This window comes from Lactuca serriola, chromosome 5 (genome assembly GCF_051521515.1).
Source record: "Lactuca serriola cultivar US96UC23 chromosome 5, Lser_US96UC23_V15, whole genome shotgun sequence".
NCBI classification, from domain to species: Eukaryota; Viridiplantae; Streptophyta; class Magnoliopsida; order Asterales; family Asteraceae; genus Lactuca; species Lactuca serriola.
Window position 1 is genome coordinate 316,780,430 of NC_136412.1, and position 19,550 is coordinate 316,799,979.

Genomic DNA, 19,550 nt, shown 5'->3' on the forward strand with positions numbered 1-19,550 from the left:
TTTTATATGTTGCATTCTATTTACATTTATAATACTAAAAAGATGACAAGTTTTGTAAACAATGTATGCAGGATAATTAAAAACATATAAAAATATAGAACCGGTTTAACCATCCGGTTGAACCGGAAAAAGTCCTCCAACCGGTTCAATTAAAAAACCGGTTTTTAAAACATTGCCTTTCACAAAAGAGTTTTTTCAAATTATCCCCCTTATCCATACTCATTAGTACGTATGACAAATGGATCTTTATCTCCAATTGAAGGATTCGGATCAATTATTCTTTCTCCTAATCTTTCATTACATTTTGTTCTATTCATGCCTAATTTATGTTGCAATCTTCTACCAATAAATAAGGTTACTCGTGATTCCAAGTGTATAACCCAGTTTTTTCTGAATTTTCTGAATTGAAGGTGGTGGGATTAGACAAAGTGATTTGCAATGCTAGGATGTGCGGTGGTCTTTACTTGCTTCACGAAGACTCATTTAGAAGACAAGCTAACAAGTCAAGTTGTGGTTTTGAGTCCAGTTTAAATTCTTTCCATAGTGAAAAGCCTTTTTCTTTGACATCCTTTATGTTTACTAAACATCAAGTTATGCTTTGGCATTTTCGTTTAGATCACTCAGATTTTTTATACTTAAACTTATTTATCAATAAAAAACTACAATTTTATCAATGTGAAATCTGGCAGTTTGCTAAACATACACGTTCATTATATCCTAGTGTAGGTTACAAACCCTCAAAACCATTCTCATTAATTCACAGTGATATTTGGGGACCTTCCTGAGTAAAAACTATCACTGGAGCTCGATGGTTCATCATATTCATTGATGAACACTCTCGCATAACATGGACATACCTCATGAAGGACAAACATTGAAACATATCCACATATACTTTCTTATGTCACAAACCTACCATTGAAAATCTTTGGATGTATAACTTTCATTCATATCCACTCTCAAAACCGTTCAAAATTAGATCCCCAGTCACCCAAATGTGTTTTTATTGGAAATATCAAATTATCAAAAAGGATATAAGTGTTATTCTCCCATTACCAAAATGTTCTATAACACCATCGATGTCACATTCTTCGATAATAATTCCTATTTTCCCAAAACCAATATTCAAGGGGAGAATTATGAAGAATATCAGTTCTGGGAAACCATGTCAAGCAACCCATCTAATCCCTATCCAAACAACTCCAACAAATCAAAATTTGCCATCTATTTCTGAAATTCTGCCTTCTTTTACATAAATCTGCCCTCTGAAGAGAATTTGTCTTCTATTTCTAAAAACCAACCTTGTATTTCTAAAATTTTGCTTTCTAGTGCAGAAAACCTGCCTTCTACTGCAGAAAATCCGCCATTCGAAGAGAATTTGTCTTCTATTTCTAAAAGTCAGTCTTCCACTTCAGAATACCGTTCATCTATTTCCCCTCAACTTGACAACAACGACTTTCGTGTTTATACTAGATGAAAGCGAAGTTTGCAAGTAATTACCAATGTACAACCGAGCATTGATCATGATCCTAAGCCGAACACCGCACCTAACGAAAATTCACAACGTATAAGTTCCAACACTGAACATGCTTTTACATCCTAAGCCGATAGTCGCGGGCTTATGACCTTTCAGGGTCGGATTTGGGTGTCGTATGCAGGCGGGGCACGCACCACCTTGATGGAGGAGGCACATAGATCGAGATTCTCGATCTATCCCGGGGCCACTAAGATGTATTTGGATCTAAAGAAAGATTATTGGTGGCCCTGTATGAAAAGGGATGTAGCATGGTTTGCTGAGAGGTGCTTGACCTGTCGCAGGGTTAAGGTCGAGCACCAGCGTCCGCATGGCAAGTTGTAGCCACTCGAGGTTCCCCAATGGAAGTGGGAACAGATTTCTATGGATTTCATCACCAAATTTCCGAGGACTGCGAGGGGTGTCGATGCAATTTGGGTGATCGTCGACCGGCTGACGAAGAGCGCTCACTTTCTTGCTATCAGTGAGAGCTCTTCTGCAGAGAGGCTGGCAAAGTTGTATGTGGGGGAGGCGGTATCACAACATGGAGTGTCGATATCGATTGTGTCAGATCGGGATGTATGTTTCACTTCCAGGTTCTGGAAGAAGTTCCACGAGGAGTTGGGCATGAGGCTGCATTTCAGTACCGCTTACCACCCACAGACGGACGGACAGAGTGAGCGGACGATTCAGACGCTCGAGGACATGCTTCGAGCATGTGTGTTGGACTTCGGAGGAAGTTGGGACACGTATTTTCCATTTTCTGAGTTTTCATATAACAACAGTCACCATTCGAGCATTGGTATGCCTCCCTTCGAGTTGTTGTATGGGAGGAGGTGTCGGACTCCCATCTTTTGGGGAGAGGTAGGGCAGCGAGTGATGGGCAGCACTGAGATAGTGCTTCAGATGACAGAGCAGATACATCAGGTCAGGCAGAGGTTGTTGACAACTCAGAGTCGCTAGAAGAGTTACGCGGATAGGCGACGATCCGAGCTCGAGTTTCAGGTCGAAGACTTCGTACTCCTGAAAGTGTCTCATTGGAAATGAGTGATTCGATTCAGGAAGAGGGGCAAGCTGGGGCACCGGTATATTAGGTCGTTTAGGGTGTCCGCGAGGGTGGGCAGGGTAGCATATCGGTTGGAGCTACCTGCGGAGTTGAGTCAAATACATGATACCTTCCACATGTCTCAGCTGAGGAAGTGTACAACCGACGAGTCGGCAGTGGTGCCGCTGGAGGATATTCAGGTGGATGCGGGCCTGAATTATGTTGAGAGACCGATCGCAATCTTGGATCGGAAGATCAAGGTTCTGAGGAACAAGGAGGTGCCCCTGGTTCAGGTCCAGTGGCAACATCGGAGGGGGTCCGAGCTGACTTGGGAGCCAGAGTGGGAGATGCAGGAGCAGCATCCAGAGTTGTTTTCAGCATGAGACTTCGAGGGCAAAGTCTGGTTCTAGTGGGGGAGAATTGTAACATCCCGAAATTTAGGTACAACTATTTAACCCTTCTCTTTTGTCAAGTTGTCAAAATTAGCCCTTGAGTGGAAAGTGTTGCAAATGAGTACGTTGGGCGTACTAGAGAGTACGCTGCGTGTACTCATGCGCTTAAGTTGGACGCAGACTCGCCTAGGTACGCTGGGCGTACCTAGGGTTACGCTGGGCGTAGCGGGCCCAGATGCAAACCCTAAATTGTGGCTTGTGCCCTATAAAAGGAATGCTAAGGCCTTATCCGCAACCACCATATCAGAGAGTGAAACCCTAAGAGAGCATTTCCTTCATCCTAAATCTTGTGTGTGAGTGTTTTGAGCTAAAAGTGCCTTTGTGTGTTAGTGAAGAAGAATGGGAGGTGCTTGTGGAGGCTAGGGTTTGAAGTTCAAGCTTGGATTTGAGTTCTTCAAAGGGAGGAGCTTCACTTAGAGGTAACAAGCTTAGAACTTTCCTCTTTATTTTGGTTTGGTGTTGCATGGTCCATTTTTAGGGTTAAAGTCCCAAAGGTGGAGACTTTATGAGCATAAGGAACTCCATGGACCTGGAAGGGTACCTATGTGTGACCGGAAGGTCTTATATGCTTTGAGATGTATGTGTTATATGCCGATATGTGATATGTATGCGTTATGTATGCTATGTATGATAAGGACCGGAAGGTCAAGAGGACATGGACCGGAAGGTCAGGAAGTTACGGACCGGAAGGTCTACCGGGATTCGGGATGGAAGTCCCCTGAGTCACTTGGACCGGAAGGTCCCACAGAGTTATGGCCTGGAAAGGCGTATGTGTTGTATGTGGTATTTTGGGGAACTCACTAAGCATTTATGCTTACAATTGTTGTGTTGTGTGTTTCAAGTACTAGCGAGGACCGTGGGAAGGCACCGACATGATCCGTACACACTGAGAGGATTTATATATTTGAGATCTTTTGAGATTCTGGGATTTGTTTGTTATGATGACATTGGATACAGTTTGTTTGGTGTTCTTTTGATGATTGAAAATATGATTTAAAAATGAAAAATTGTTTTGAAAATTTACGTTGTTACATATGTCTTCAAAGTTGAACCTATTAATACGAGGTTTTGTGGGAAAAATGCATGCCTTACCAAGCTGATACCATAAAAGTATCATGTCCCTATTGAAAGATCAAAAAAGAAGAGAAAAAGATTTGCAACCGAAGATGATAGTGTCCAAAAAATGGAAATCAATAACATGCTCAAAATGTGGAAATGTGGGCCATAATGGAAGGAGCTACAAGGGACAATCACAACCTTGGAATGCTACAAGGAATGTGACAAGACAAGGTGCAGTAGGGAATGCAATAGGACAAGGTGCAACAGGTAGCAATGCATGAGTTAAAAAGAGGGGAGGTGCCAAAAAAAGGAGTTGGGAAGAAGGGAAAAAGCTCCATGATTTGAAAATTTGTAGTTTGGTATTTGGATCATGAAGGATAATTATGTGTTTTTTGTTAGGCATTGATTGCCTTGTTACTTTGTTGTTATGCTTGGTATTTTCTACTTTGTCCCTATGTAGGATAACTATCCATATGCCTTAACAATATGTTGCTATTTTTTATGTTAGTGTTAATGGTAAATGGTCATATGTTGCTATTTTGGATCATGAAAAACCACATTTTGATGATATTTTAAGCTTTGTCTCTTCCCTTAAAACTTTGTTGTGATATTGGATGCTAAAGGTATTGAATGATATATTGCGTATGTTGCTATTTTGGATCATAAATACCACATTTTCATTAAATTTGAGCACCAACTGAGGACATCACATCTTGATTACACAAAATCAACACATTGCCATTGGATTTGAAGGTTTTTTCATAATACAAATACTAATACAAAATACACATAACAAAAGACTAGGAACTTCATTTCTAAACCTACACTTTATATATAAGGACTAAAAAATAGCTAATAACTAGGTAAAACTTCAATCTGCGATTTTGTTCTTTAAGTTTTAGCCTAAACTCCATAGAATTATAGTTTTGATCAAAATCATTCACCCATCATATGAACATGCATAATGGTCTCTGAACCAATTAAAGAAGATCAAGAATTAGGGCAAAATTAAAGAAACGTCAAGAACGAAGTTAAAGAAGATCAAAACCATTACCCTTATCTTTATTATACAAGCAAAGTAGAGTTTCCCATGGTTTTTCTTGCTATAAGATATGCGAATCATTGCAACAGCTCCACAATTGCCTTTTATATCAATCATTCTTATCATGGAAGAAATCGTTAGTAAGGGGAGAAATCTACGAAGGAGACCATAACAGAGGAAGGGAGGGAGGTAGGGTTGTGGGGAGCTTAAATAGAAGCCTTTAACGGTTAACGTCTATAGGGACTAACTATGCAAGAAAAAAAACCATGGACGATCCGAGTTAATTTTTGAAAATAGGGACTAAACACGTTTTTTGGCATGTACACAAGAGAAGATTGGTGTAATTTACTCAAAAAATGACATTAAGTAGAATTGTCTTATAAGTGATGATTTTCTGACACTAAATCTTCTCAATACACCATATAATTAGAAACCATATAATTAGAAGCAAATACTTTCGAAGAAACTAGAAGCAAAGATTTTTATTGGAAAACATCGTACATAAACACTTTATACATAAATTATTTCAAGTCATATTATAAGCATTACTTCATGACAATCTTTTTCAAACATGATAATTTATTCTTGAAATGTTGATCTTTCAAAATGCACATTAAGCTTTACTTGAAAAAAGTTTTTCAAAATATCATAAATTGTTCTTGAAACATAGATCTTTCGACATACTCTAAGCTTCACTTGAAAATAATAGCTTTTCAACTTATCTTAAATTGTTCTTTTAAAATAGATATTTTAAACGTAGTGTAATATTTAAGCTTTTTCACTTGAAAACATATTACATGACTAAATGCTATATATATGAAATGCATGGCCATATTCGAATACAAGTTATCGGGCCATCTTGATTCATTGTTTCATTTAAAGTAAATTACACTAATAGTCCCTATGGTTTGGGCTAATTTGCACGTTTGGTCCCTAATTTATTTTTTTAACTCGAAAGGTTCCTATTGTTTGTTTTTATTATGCGCTTGGTCCCTACTGTTTGTTTTTGTTACGCGATTGGTCCGTGTCTTACTTAAAAATACTATTATCTAAAGAGAAAATGACAAAAATAGTCATTTACACTAATTGCATTACAAAAATAGCCAAAAAAAATCGAAATTACAACAATAGCCTCCCATTTCGCAGATGAGAAGGTCCCATCTGCGAAATGGGCTTCTCATCTGCGAAAGTACAAGTACCTAAAGCTGTGCTTTAGATACTTGTACTTTCGCAGATGAGTTTTTTTTTGTAATATTTTTTCTGTATAAATAGGGTTAATTTCGCAGATGGAATAGGTCCATCTGCGAAATCCTCTGAGCCTATCTGGGAAATGGTGTAATTTTTTTTTTTTTTTTTTAAGTTTAACTATGAAATGAATTGGTTTGACTACGAAATGGGCTTTGCTATATAAAAACTTTTGTAGAAAAAATATCATTTTGGTTGTTATTTGTTTGTCTTGTAAAGAAATACTCTCTACAATTTGCTCAAAAAATGATTGAATATTTGGTTTGTCTTGTAACCGGTGGGAGATGGCAAGTTAATGGAACTAATCTGGAATACATATGTCCACAGGGAGGTATTTCTGAACTTGCTTTGATATTTTCTGAGTATATTAGTTATAGTGATTTTGTATCTTTGGTAAGAAGCAAAATTGATTTGTTAGACAAATATAGAATTAGTCTTCGTTTCCACCATCCTGAATTAAATTATTATATAGCTATAGTTGAAGACGTGGATGTTAGAATGTTGATAAACGTAATCAAATGTAGTGGAGGAAGGGCTGTGAAAGTATTTGTGATGGTTGATGAAGTTGAGGAGGTTAATGGGGGTGGTGAAATTGGAAACCAAGTTGTTGGTAATTTATGCAGTTATAAAGGGAGCAACGATCCGATAGGTACTTTCAATACTCCTAGTGTACCTCAGTTTCACAGTGTTGCTGAAAATGTTAATGTTAGTTATTCACCTATTCACTATGTGGATCCCAAGAATTACAAGTATGTTGGCGATGATGATGTTGGTACATATCTTAATCATGTGGGTGGTCGTTGTGATGATGTTGCCGAACAAGAAGTTAAACTTATGAATAGGCGTGTGGTAGATAAAACTAAAAAGAAAAAAAAAATCAACTCAAAAAAATGAAAAAAATCATGTTTACGGGCATTATGTTGATGTTGGTGATGTATGTTTAGATATAACCGAGCTACAAAGTAATTCCGATAGAGATGAGTTGGGTGATGAAGTTAAAGCTAAGTATCCCGATAACCTTTTTCACGGTATGCCCCCTGTACCAGCATGGTCAGTTGATATTAATGAAGATATCCCAACACAGATGGTAGACATTAATCTTCAAAAGATTCAATGTGAGAGTATATTTAAAAACAAAGAACTTTTAAAGCGGTGTATTGGTAAAAAAATGTCTTCGAGAAGGTTTCCAGACGAGGACAAGTAGATCCACCAAATCAAGGTATGAAGCTGTGTGTGTTTCGAAAAATTGTTCTTGGTTACTAAGAGCAAAAGCAATTAAAAATATTGATGGACTTTTCCAAGTGAATAAATTTGTTGATGTACACACATGTTCTTCAACATTGTTGCAACCTAATCATCGACAAGCAAACAAATATGTTTTGGGTGAATATGTTGCTGATGTTTTGGCTGAAGACTATAGTAGAGTTTATCGGGGAAAAGAAATTGTTAATGATATGAATGCTCAATTGAATATCAATATCTCATACCATCAGACATGGCGTGCGAAGCAATATGCATTGTTGTCGTTAAGGGGTACGAAAGAGGATTATTTTACCAAACTTCCGGCGTATTGTCACAACTTGGCCAAACATAATCCGGGTACTATCACACATATTAAAACAGATGCTGATGATCGGTTTGAGTTTTTGTACATCGCACTCGGTTGCTCGGTTAGTATTATCATGTCCTAATTTTTTTTTAATATTTATTTTGGTGTATTTGAATAGATATACAATGTATTGTAGGTACGAGCTTTTGTCAATTTTTGTAAGCCGACCCTAGTAGTAGATGGAGCTCACCTAAAGGGCGAGTTCAAAGGTACCATGCTACTTGCAGTTACTAAGGACGGACAAAATCAAATATTACCGGTTGCATATGGTATATGCAAAAATGAGTGTACTGATTCTTGGACATGGTTTTTTCAAAAACTACGTGATTGCATAGGAAATATGCAGGAGCTTACAATTATATCTGATAGGTCTCCATCTATAGCAACATCCGTTGCCAACATTTTTCCTCACGCTCATCATGGAATATGTGGTGTCCATTTGTATTTCAACATAGTATCTAGATTCGGCAAGAGTAAGACGGTTAAAGGAATTTTTTGGGAGGCGTGTAGGGCGTACACAGTTGATGCTTTTGATGCTGCCATGGATGTTATGAAAAAGACAAAAGAACCAGTATGGGAGTACTTAAAAAGTATAAATCCAGAAACCTGGTCAAGGGCACATTTTAAAGGGAACCGATACAATCTTATGTCGTCCAACAGTGCGGAGTCTATAAATGCATTATCTAGACACGCACGTAAGGTGCCAATACTTATGTTGATTGATTTTTTTCGTGCTACAATGCAACAATGGTGGTTTCAAAGACGTAACTTTGCAGGTATTATGTAAATTTGTAATATTAATGTTTTATTAGTTTCGATGTTATTGATTTTAACTTCTTCATTTTGGCTGTTTTTTTAGCGGAAGCAACAACAACACTTACCCCTTGGGCGGATGAAGTTGTAAAAGAAAACAAGAAAACTTTTACCAAATGGGATGTTCGCATGATCTCAAATACGAAATGCGAGGTCAAAAAGGGGGCACAAAATGTGATTGTTGATTTTCAACATATGACATGTACATGTAGGCATTGGCAACTTGATGGGATACCTTGTGGTCATGTCATAAGATGTTTAACAGTGAACAATTACCAAGACTGCTCGAGGTTTGCATTAAATGCTTACCTTACCAAAACACTGAGGAAAACATATGAGGAATCAATAAACCCTCTGCCGAAGCCATCCGAATGGGAGATCCCTGATGATTTGATGATTGTTAAGCCACCTATAATGGATAAACGTCAGCCAGGCAGGCCAAGAAACACAGACCGCATTCCATCCCAAGGCGAGGGTCCAATTATAAAAGAGTGTTCTACATGTGGTCAACTAGGACACACGAGAAATAATTGTACTGGAAGGGCGTCTGGTAGCAGAGCAGGTCACATAATTTCTACTGCAGAAATGGCATATAATATTGGTGGTTCAGCGGGTTGCTCACAAACCCATAACGCTGATTTTGATATAAAACAACCTTGAAATTTAGAGTAATGAGGAGTTGTTAGCTTATTATGTATTGTAATATTTTTATTAACTCTTACAAGACATTGCTATGCTTTCATATTTTAGTTAAGTTTGTTGATTATAACAATGAATGAAGCCTTTATATTATAAAATATAGTTTGCAGATTTATTTTAACAGTTACAACATGTTATTTAAAAAAACAACAAACGATCCTTTGGCAACCTAATCTGTTTCATGATAATATTACAACAACTTTATAACTAATTTTTAAATTCAGGAAACTGCAACGGGTACTTCTCTTTCTCCATTGTTATATAGTCATCCCTAATTCTCATTTTGTCTTCGAAACGATCCTTTTTTACCATAATGTGTATCAACTGCTCATCCTTCTCAGCAAGCCATTTTTCAGTCGTTTTGATTGCCTTCTTACTCTTTTTTATCCAATCTTTATGATCTTTGATTTTGTTTTTATTGAGGTCAATCCATTCTTCAGCTTGTTTGCATTCCGAACCTATATCATTAGCAAGTTGAGTGAGAAGTCGGTATGACTCTTTGTCCTCTTCTTGTTGTGCTTCACCTTCTTTAATTCTTCAAAATTTTCATGTGACATATATGACCCGGCTGAAGAGGGTGTAAAAAAAGGGTCTACCGAATCACAGTAGTAACAATCTACTTCGTTGCATGAGCAAATTTCGAATTTGTGTGAGGAACTCATAATAAAGTCGATATTGTATTAAACTGGAGCAATAAGTGGTATTTATACATACTAGACAGTAATGAGAAGTCCAACTTTGAAATGACTAGACAGTAATGACAAGTCACTGTAGTAACCTGCACATCCCAGTGGGTCCCTTAAGTGACAAGAGATAAATGACAGTTTGACATGACAAAACACTGCATAAAGCTGAAATTCGTAGTCCAAATATAACCATTTCATAGTCAAAGTATTATTTCATAGTCTATTTATTTATATAAATAGATGTTTAAGATCTATAAACCAAACACCCAAATCACCTAAACGAAACGAATTTCCATTATTAGAAATGTCGTCGAATGCAACAAGTTCTTTGAATGAAGTACCTGGTTCCAATTCTGAAAGGCCATGGACGACAAACGAGGTGTTAGTTCTAACACGGTGCTGGCTAAGTGTTAAGGATGGTGAACCGTTACTTGCTCCCCCGCATTGCCTAATTGGTGATGAATGGAGTCGCATCACATCTTTGTTTAACCATGAGATGGGAGAAGGGCAAAAAAGAGAAAAACCAGATGTTGTTACTAAGTGGACGGATGTAAAGGAAGAAGTGACATGGTTCAATCAAGCATGTAGTTATGCGAAACGTAACAATGTTCGTTGTCGTGACGAAGAAGAGTTCTTGGAAGTTGTTACAGAGTTTTACATCTTTGAGCATGACGGCAGAGACTTCGAATATGAGGAAGTTTGGAAGGTTGTTAGAGATAAACAGTATTTCAAGTAGACCGCTCTAATTTGTGTTAAGAATAAGCCATGGACTTGTGTTTTACGTTAATGCTTTGTTCGTATTATGTCGTTGTTTTTCATGTAATTGTTGTGATGTTTTAATGGTTCATGGAATCTTGTTACTAATGTATTCTAATATATTTTGATAACTAATGCAATGGCCATTTATTAACTCAAGTTAATCATACGAGTTTCTCACATAATAAACTAAAATAAATTTTAAACATATGAAATACATACGAGTTTCTCACATAATAAACTAAAATATATTAACTCAAGTTAATCATACAAGTTTCTCACATACTAAACTAAAATATATTTTAAACATATGAAATACATACGAATTACATACGAAATACATGAAAATAACCTAGTACTCACATAATAAACTAAAATAGATTTTAAACAAACGAAATACATACGAAATACATAAGAAATACATGAAAATAACCTAGTACATGAAAATAACCTAGTACTCAAATAATAAACTAAAATAGATTTTAAACAAACGGGATATATTTCAAAATATTCCAAGGGGCTTCAAACTGGAATTCCAACCCGTTACTTAATGACTTGTATTCCTCTTTAGCAGCTTCCAAGATGACATCCTCAGTAGCATTTAAACGGGTGTCGTCAATTTTGGTATAAAGATCGTTGAATAATATAACTTCGGTTTTCATTTCATACCATCTTGCTAAGATGTCTAGTTCGTCACGATCATTTCTTGTAGCCATTCGGTTTTCAGCATTGAAAATATTTGTTAAACGGCTCCAAAACATTGGATCGTTCAACTTGCTTGTCTCATACACATGAATATAAGCATGTGTAAGAACCAAGAACTCTTCATTGCTCCATGATATAGAAGTCATTTGGATTGAAACAAAGAGAGTAGAATCTAAAAACAATATTTGAACAACTATATTGGTTAATTTAATAAAGTATTGCATGTAACTTAGGGTCAATTTATAGTAGTTTCTACACAAAATCGCAGTCCAATCTTCTAATATGTCTGCAATTCATAGTCAAAATTAACTGACGAATGCAGTGTACTATACTTATAACACAACAGATCACTGTTCGAGTTGACAATTCATCCCCGGTTGAATGACAACACAATACATTGCTGTTTGAGTTGACAAGTCATTGCACCAGGAAAGTAAGGAGTCGTTATAAATAGATTTCAATATCCGTTGTAATTGTATTCTATTACTTCCCTCCTTGCAATTATGGACTCACCACGTAGATGGAGGAACGCAGAGGAGGTCGCTTTGGTTCAAGCTTGGATTACAACTGTAGAGGTGGATTTTCCACCGGGTCCCCCACAAGTTCGTGCTGGATCATTTTGGTCTCATGTCTGTCATTTGTTTCACCATTTAATGAACCGCACTCAATATCGAAGAAGAAGAGATGTCAAAGCGAAGTTTCTGGATATGAAAATGAAGGTGAAACAATTTCAACGTATTTATAACGAGTTGGATAACGAACATGCAAATACGGATGAAGACATTCTACGGCAGGTGGCTTTGGAACTATACCGTTTTCAATACGATGGTAGCGAGTTTACCCACTTAGATGCATGGAATGTTTTAAAGAATGTCCCTTATTTTTAATATGCATGTTGGTTAAGTTAATTGTTTTTCGTTATTTAAGTTGCTTGTTGTTGTATGTGTCTAGTCGTTACTATTTAATAAACGTCCATTTCTTTTAATGTATGTTGTTTCCTCAATAGCAAATATTTAGAACGCAATAAAATATAAATGGGGTACATAAATAACTAACACATAATACGACATAAAAAATAAACTGGGTACATGGATAACTAATACGTAACACAGCACTAAAATAAAAACGGGGTACATCAAAAACTAATACATAATACTACATAAAACATAAATGTGCTACATGAATAACTACTGCATTGAGGGAGGTAACAGGACCACCGTTTCATTTGGTATTTCCCAATGCTCATGTGATGGTATAGCATTCACCAACTCAGATCCATATGCAAGTCGATACACATAATTAGTGAACTTGTAATCAACCATTCTTTGAATGGACTCAGATGTACGGGTTCTTAGACATGCTATAGCGTGGCCACATGGTATACCGCTTTTTTGCCATTTACCACAACTACATACCCTTCGTTCAAGTTGTACGTTGCTGGTGGCAAAAGTGTCATCGACTTCAAATGTATCCCCATACAAACGTCTTGCATTACAATTATAAGACTTGTTGAGACTTTTTTGAACCTTACTCTCAACGTAAGGGGTCAACCCACCCGACAACCTCCCTGTAAAATTTGATATTTTAATAAAAATAGTAGCACAATAAAAAAAACAAAATATAACAATCTCCCTTACCAGCCAGTTCGGCCCGTTCAGCATACTTTGATTGTATCGACGTGGTGGTTAACTCAATTATCGTTGTTATAGGAAAATCACGTGAGGATATAATTTGCAAAATTTCAGGGACGTCAATCGATTTAACATTGTAACGTATTTTTGGGAAAAATGCTCTTGTCCATTTTGAAATCGGTATATCGTCAAGCCAGTAAATTGGACTCATAAGCAAGGTGCAGAAAGGTGGTTGCCTACATGTACTTTGCACCCTTTCGAAACACAAGTAAAAATCATCAACGCTATATGCATTGCATGACTTCCAAAACAACGATTCGACTTCCGTATTGTTATGTCCGACAGACTCACGTATCTTTCGAGCTATATCTTTAGGACAATATCCATGATAGGAATCCGGGTAGGCACTGTCAACACCAAAGTCTATGTTATCACACAGGTTGCTTATGAAACCAACCTCTATGTCCTCACCTAAACAATCTCTTAACCTCATCATGAACCATCTCCATGATTCTTCACACTGTAAGGTTCCCAAACCAAGTGCTAAGAGTAGTGGTTCATGATTTCCATCTAAAGCCACTGCGAAGTACATTGTTGTCAGAAAGCTCCCAAGAAGGGGTAAATAACCCACATATATCAGCGGTATCATGCACCTAAGGAAGGTACGAATCTACATAAAAACGAACACATATTAGTGTTATGTAAGAACTAATCGACATACATTACCATGAAATATTGTATAACTCAATAAAAGAAGTATGTTATACCACGCAACCTAAAGCCACAAAACAGAATTGAAAGCGGTCGCTATCGGTTTTCTTAATGGCTATGAAGGTATTAGGATTTGTTCTTTGAAGGTTATGCAAGAAAATTGGTAGTTGAGAAAAGGTTCTTTTGCTGTAACTACTTATTTTCAATACCGATAATTGTGCTCTACAATGATCACACAAATGGAATTATAAATAGAAAATATTGTATCTCTACTGATCAAAATTCATAGTTTAACCTTTTAAATTTGTAGTTGAACATTTTGAATTCATAGTCAAACCAGTTCATTTCATAGTCAAATTTCACTGACCGACATGACAATACTACGGAATGTACTTGTCTGCATTTCATAGTTGACCTTTTTGAATTCATAGTCAAACCAGTTCATTTCATAGTCAAATTTCACTGACCGACATGACAATACTACGGAATGTACTTGTCTGCATTTCATAGTTGAACTTTTTGAATTCATAGTCAAACCAGTTCATTTCATAGTCAAATTTCACTGACCGACATGACAATACTACAGAATGTACTTGTCTGCATTTCATAGTTGAACCTTTTGAATTCATAGTCAAACCAGTTCATTTCATAGTCAAAAAGAATTGTCCGTAATATGATTTATTCTATAAATGAGTGTCACTCATTATGAAAAAATTTAACTGAGAAAGTAACTCCGATTTAAAAGAATAAGAAGGCTAATGGCATACTGCAATTGCGGAGGAGAACGTATCCTTAGGATTTCGGGTACAACTAAAAACCCAGGAAGATTGTTTTACGCTTACCCGTATTTGGTATCATGTTCTTACCGTCATTCAAATTTAAACCCTCGTGTTTACATCACACAAATTTATTTTCTTACTGTGGATATTAAATTTAACAGGGACCAAAATGCGGGTTTATCAGTTGGGTTGATGAAGAGAAGGACCAATCTTCTATGGTAATAGCTAAAGTAGCTAACTCTAATAAGCTCTTTTCAATCAGAAAATAAGAAGTTAAAGATAGCGTTGGTTTGTAGTTGGGTGTTGTTCTTGGCAGTTCTTGTTTACAAGTTGTAAGCTTTTCAATATTGTTTTTATGGTTTTGAAGTTGTTAGGTCAATAAATTGTTGTATTTGTAACGTTAAAACAAATGTTGTAGTCGTTCTTATGTTGTATGTATTGATAAGTAATTAGTAGGTCATTAAATTGTTGTAATTGTCGTAACGTTATATTTTTTGTCATCCGTTGAGTAAACTCTAAAGATAAACTAATAATGAAATCCAACATTAATTTGTATATACATTTATATAATCCAACTACAGAGGAGCAAGACTAGACCCCCAAATAATTTTTGCCATCCGGAGACGGAACTCTAAAGCTGCGTTCTTTGGGTCAATAAGAACACGTATTGGTTGACCTGAAACCAATTGCTCCATAAACATACAAAGAAAAACACCGCAATCTCCCAAATGACTACTTTGTTGGGGAACGTTTTCTTCATAAATGAATTGCATATTCAATGGAATCCTTGGGATGTTCCTCCGGGCCCAATACTTAATCTTGTCCAAATAATTTGCCACCCGACGTTCAAATTTGGAAAAGATTCCTTCGGATTGGAATTTTTCATAAGCACCTCTACCAAGACTGTCATAAATATGCACTTCCATTGACGCTAATCGTAGTTCCCCAAATAGCCAATGATTAGGGGATGAATGAATCGGCAATAAGACCTGTATAAGGATCAGAAAATAAAATTATGTTTATTTACATCACAATACAAAAACATCACAATACAAAAACATAACAAAAAACGATATTATTTTCAATATAAACTATTAAGTTTACCGTATCAACATCCCACCAAGCAACCATGAAGTTGGGGTATGTAGCAATACCAGCCATAAACGCCCTCCAGTCCTGTCCTTCTTCCAAAGCATGAGAAACAAAAAAATTTGGAGGCATTATTGTATGTCGGTCGCTCTCAAACCGTCTCTCCATCAAAAGTCGGTACCAAATGGTTATATGCTGCACACATGATACTTTTGTTATTGACTAAAAAACAATTAACTTTTAAAAGAATTAATTAACAATTTATTTACCGCTGACTCCAACCATCCGTCGTGTGTATGCCCAAACAATGAGCTCCAAAAATCTCTATCTAACACGAAATTAAACAAACGATGTTGCACATCGTATGAATGCAATACATAATTTTGGATGACATTCTCACCGCCTGCTACGTAAGGTTGCAGGCGCAACATGGAGAAGTCATGAGCAACACCAAAAACTGGAGGAGGAACGGGGTTTGTTGATTTCATATCAACCTTCTTTTTTGTTCTTCTTTTTTGCTTCGGTGTCGTGTGCAACTAAAAACAATATTCAAATGTTTAAATGTATATCTTTCAGATAATTCACATAAACATAAAATCATCAGTTTATAAATAAAATGAATACCTCGGTGTAAGGAGGGCACAAATATTGTGATGGTTTTCGACTCCTCGGTTTATCGGGTGTAACTTCTTTGTCATCATCATCATCATGAAAATAATCTACATTTCCCGTTATTATTAGTTCGTCTTCGTCCGGCACATCATCATCAAATTTGTTCCCCGCATTCTCATTCCTCTCTTCCCACTCCTACATTAAAAATAATACTTTATACTTAATAACGAAATACACATAATTTAATAAGCAATAATATCTAAATAAACAAAATATTTATATTAATGTAACTATAATAACCTCTTTAACTTCACTATAACCGTTTACATCAAACACATCATCATCAAATTTGTTCGCCGCATACTCATTCCTCTCCTGCAACACCTACATTAAAAATATAACTTTTTACTTAATAACGAAAGACACTTTATTAAAAAGTAATTATTAAAATCGTAAAGGTAACATCTATACCAACCTTTTCGTCTTGAGTATCACCAAAAACATTTTGAGTTGTATTGTTTTTATTCATCACTTCATCTTGCACAACCTATATTTTCAAATATAAAATATGAACACATGTATTCATATATGTTAATAAAATTTAATAAATAATGTAGCGTGTAACTAACATGTTCATCATAATTTCTTTGTGACACTGTCGTATCATCAAAAAAAATGTCGTTCCAAAATTGATCATTATTCACTTCTTCAACAAAAACCTCTGTAGGTTGTCGGTTCATAAACACATGCTGCTCCAGTGCATGTAGTCGTTTCAACACCTCGTCTAGCTTGTGTTTCCCACTACCCCGACCTCTACCATGAGAGCGACCACTGGACGACATACTAGACGAAGATTCGTCTTGTCTCCTAAAATGGTCCCGTACTGGGGATGGAACTGCTTTCCATTCACCATATACATACTCTTGAAATGACATATAATAAAAAGATGTCATCTCACCATCACCCGGTAACATGTTTTGTCTTGGTGGTAGCCCCTCCTAAAAAATTAAACATATTAAAAATGCATATAAAACTATAATAATCAACTTTATTAATAATAAACGAAATATTTTTAAACCTGCATCTTTGACCAAATCTTGTTCACGTCAACCCATTTCAATTTTTTTGTTCCACTCCATCTTTTCATCCGAGGCAAGTCTTTATTTTTTCTCGATGCAAATCCACATGCACGAACAGCCGGAATCATCTCATATATCCATATCTACAATTTTTTACAATTATAGTAATAAAAGTTAAAATTAAAATAAAAAACATAACAATAAAAGAATTTAAATATAAGAAAATTTTTATACCCTTATTGGAGCCGTAAATCCTGAGACGGAATACTTTAAAATTTGACCACGCTCAGGAAGTGATAAATGATTATGTATCTTATTCTATGTATCCTCAAGGTCAACATAAGTAAAATCCCAGAGATAGCTACCCCAAGCGAAGCTAACAAAACAAAAAAACAAAATTAATTATTATATAAATTATAACTTTTAACGTAAAGAAAATATACCTATTCCAGAGATCCAAATTCTCAGCCAAATAAAACCAATCTTGTGGCACCCGATCGTTAACTTCTTTGCCCAAAAAACCTTCACACAAAATGTATATCAAACATACTCTAACTGCATCAACGTCGTCAAGTGCTAGGAATGTTTGATTTAAAATTAAACTTTTCAGGTCGCCGATTTTCACTGAACTATTAGTATGGTCCGGAAATAGCCGTTCACGCAGTAAACATCTTTTTTTACTGCTTATTAATTTTTCCGACCCTTTTCTCCCAATGTTTTTTGGATACTCCCCAAAATTGAAGCCGGTAATCAAACAAAACTCTTCCGGCCCATAAACCATTTTCGTATTGCCTACTCAAAAATATAAACGTTTTATTCCATCTGGAGATAAAACAGGGTCTGGCCGGATCTGATGAAGGAACATTTTATGAAACAATAACGCATCCCCTTGTAAACGAGGGACATCAATAAAATAGCCAAAGACGGTATCTCTGAAAATAGCACGTCGGGCATCATCTAAAACTTCAAAGACTTCCCATATGTTACCGCCAGAGCCTTTTAGGTTCGCAAAGGCTTTCGTATTCATTAAACTAAAATGATGCTGCAAAAAAAACACAAAAACAAATTAGATAACTAAAAAATATTTTTTTTTTAAATATATGATTACGAACTGCAAATACTTTCTTAATTACTAATATATATATTTCCGATAAAAAACAATAACATACACATATATAAACAATTTTCCAAGTTATACAACAAATATATTTACGATAGAAAACAATATCATACATAATTATATAAATATTTTCAACTTAAACATATTTTCAACTTAAACAAATTTTCAACTTAAACGACAAATATATAAACAATTTTTATCTTTCTAATTAAAACTAACATTATATAACCATATAAACAAAAAAATTTAAAAATAAAACGACAACCAAACTAACAATTTTGCAAGTTATACAACAACTTTATACAAATTTTCAACTTATACGACAAATAAAAACAATTTCTAACAATATATATACGACAAATTTTCAACTTATACAAATGTTATACTTATACGACAAACACAAACAATTTCTAACAATATATATATGACAAATTTTCAACTAATACAAATGTTATACTTATACGACAAATATATATACAAACGACTATTTTGCACTTTATATAAACAATTATAGGATAAGAATTTACAAGATTTCAGGTTATACAACAACTAAAAAAATTACAAAAATAACAAATTGTAAACATTATCTACGCAGTCTCTACTTGTCTCTACTTGCATTTAAACTTCAAGTATACTAAAAATATATTAAAACTATCAAACACAACAAAATTACCCTTTTTTAACACTAAATAATACAACAAATGATAAAATAAAAAATAACTTTAAACATTAAAAGAGTTAAAATCTAACCATATTTGCGGGATTGTTGACATAATCCTCCATTTTCTTCAAAAACTAGCCAAAATTCCGAGAGAAGCCCAAAGTTAGAGAGAGTTTTTGTGTAAAGAATGGTGAAAAATGAAAAAAAAAAAAAAAAAAAAAAAAAAAAAAAAAAAAAAAAAAAC

At 35.4% G+C, this 19,550-nt stretch overlaps 2 protein-coding genes across 2 annotated transcripts; one reads left to right on the forward strand and one right to left on the reverse strand.

Moving 5' to 3' along the window:
- Positions 1-8,179: 8,179 nt before the first annotated feature.
- On the forward strand, positions 8,180-9,438 carry LOC145050869 (uncharacterized). Its single transcript, XM_078999060.1, has 2 exons — positions 8,180-8,741; positions 8,825-9,438. Exons 1-2 carry the CDS (start codon positions 8,180-8,182, stop codon positions 9,436-9,438), a joined length of 1,176 nt encoding a protein of 391 aa, XP_078855186.1.
- Positions 9,439-15,210: 5,772 nt separating this feature from the next.
- LOC145050870 (uncharacterized) lies at positions 15,211-16,322 on the reverse strand. Its single transcript, XM_078999061.1, has 3 exons — positions 16,104-16,322; positions 15,850-16,029; positions 15,211-15,734 (listed from the first exon to the last, which is right to left on the reverse strand). Exons 1-3 carry the CDS (start codon positions 16,320-16,322, stop codon positions 15,321-15,323), a joined length of 813 nt encoding a protein of 270 aa, XP_078855187.1. The 3' UTR covers positions 15,211-15,320.
- Between the last annotated feature and the right edge of the window lie 3,228 nt (positions 16,323-19,550).

Excerpts from the sequence above, each read along its gene's own strand:
- LOC145050869 (XM_078999060.1), top strand. The coding sequence starts at position 8,180 with ATGCTACTTGCAGTTACTAAGGACGGACAAAATCAAATATTACCGGTT. Across the intron at positions 8,742-8,824 it reads TCAAAGACGTAACTTTGCAG|CGGAAGCAACAACAACACTT; the intron begins GTATTATGTAAA and ends CTGTTTTTTTAG.
- LOC145050870 (XM_078999061.1), bottom strand. The coding sequence starts at position 16,322 with ATGAAATCAACAAACCCCGTTCCTCCTCCAGTTTTTGGTGTTGCTCAT. Across the intron at positions 16,030-16,103 it reads ACGGATGGTTGGAGTCAGCG|CATATAACCATTTGGTACCG; the intron begins GTAAATAAATTG and ends TCATGTGTGCAG. Across the intron at positions 15,735-15,849 it reads CTTGGTGGGATGTTGATACG|GTCTTATTGCCGATTCATTC; the intron begins GTAAACTTAATA and ends ATCCTTATACAG.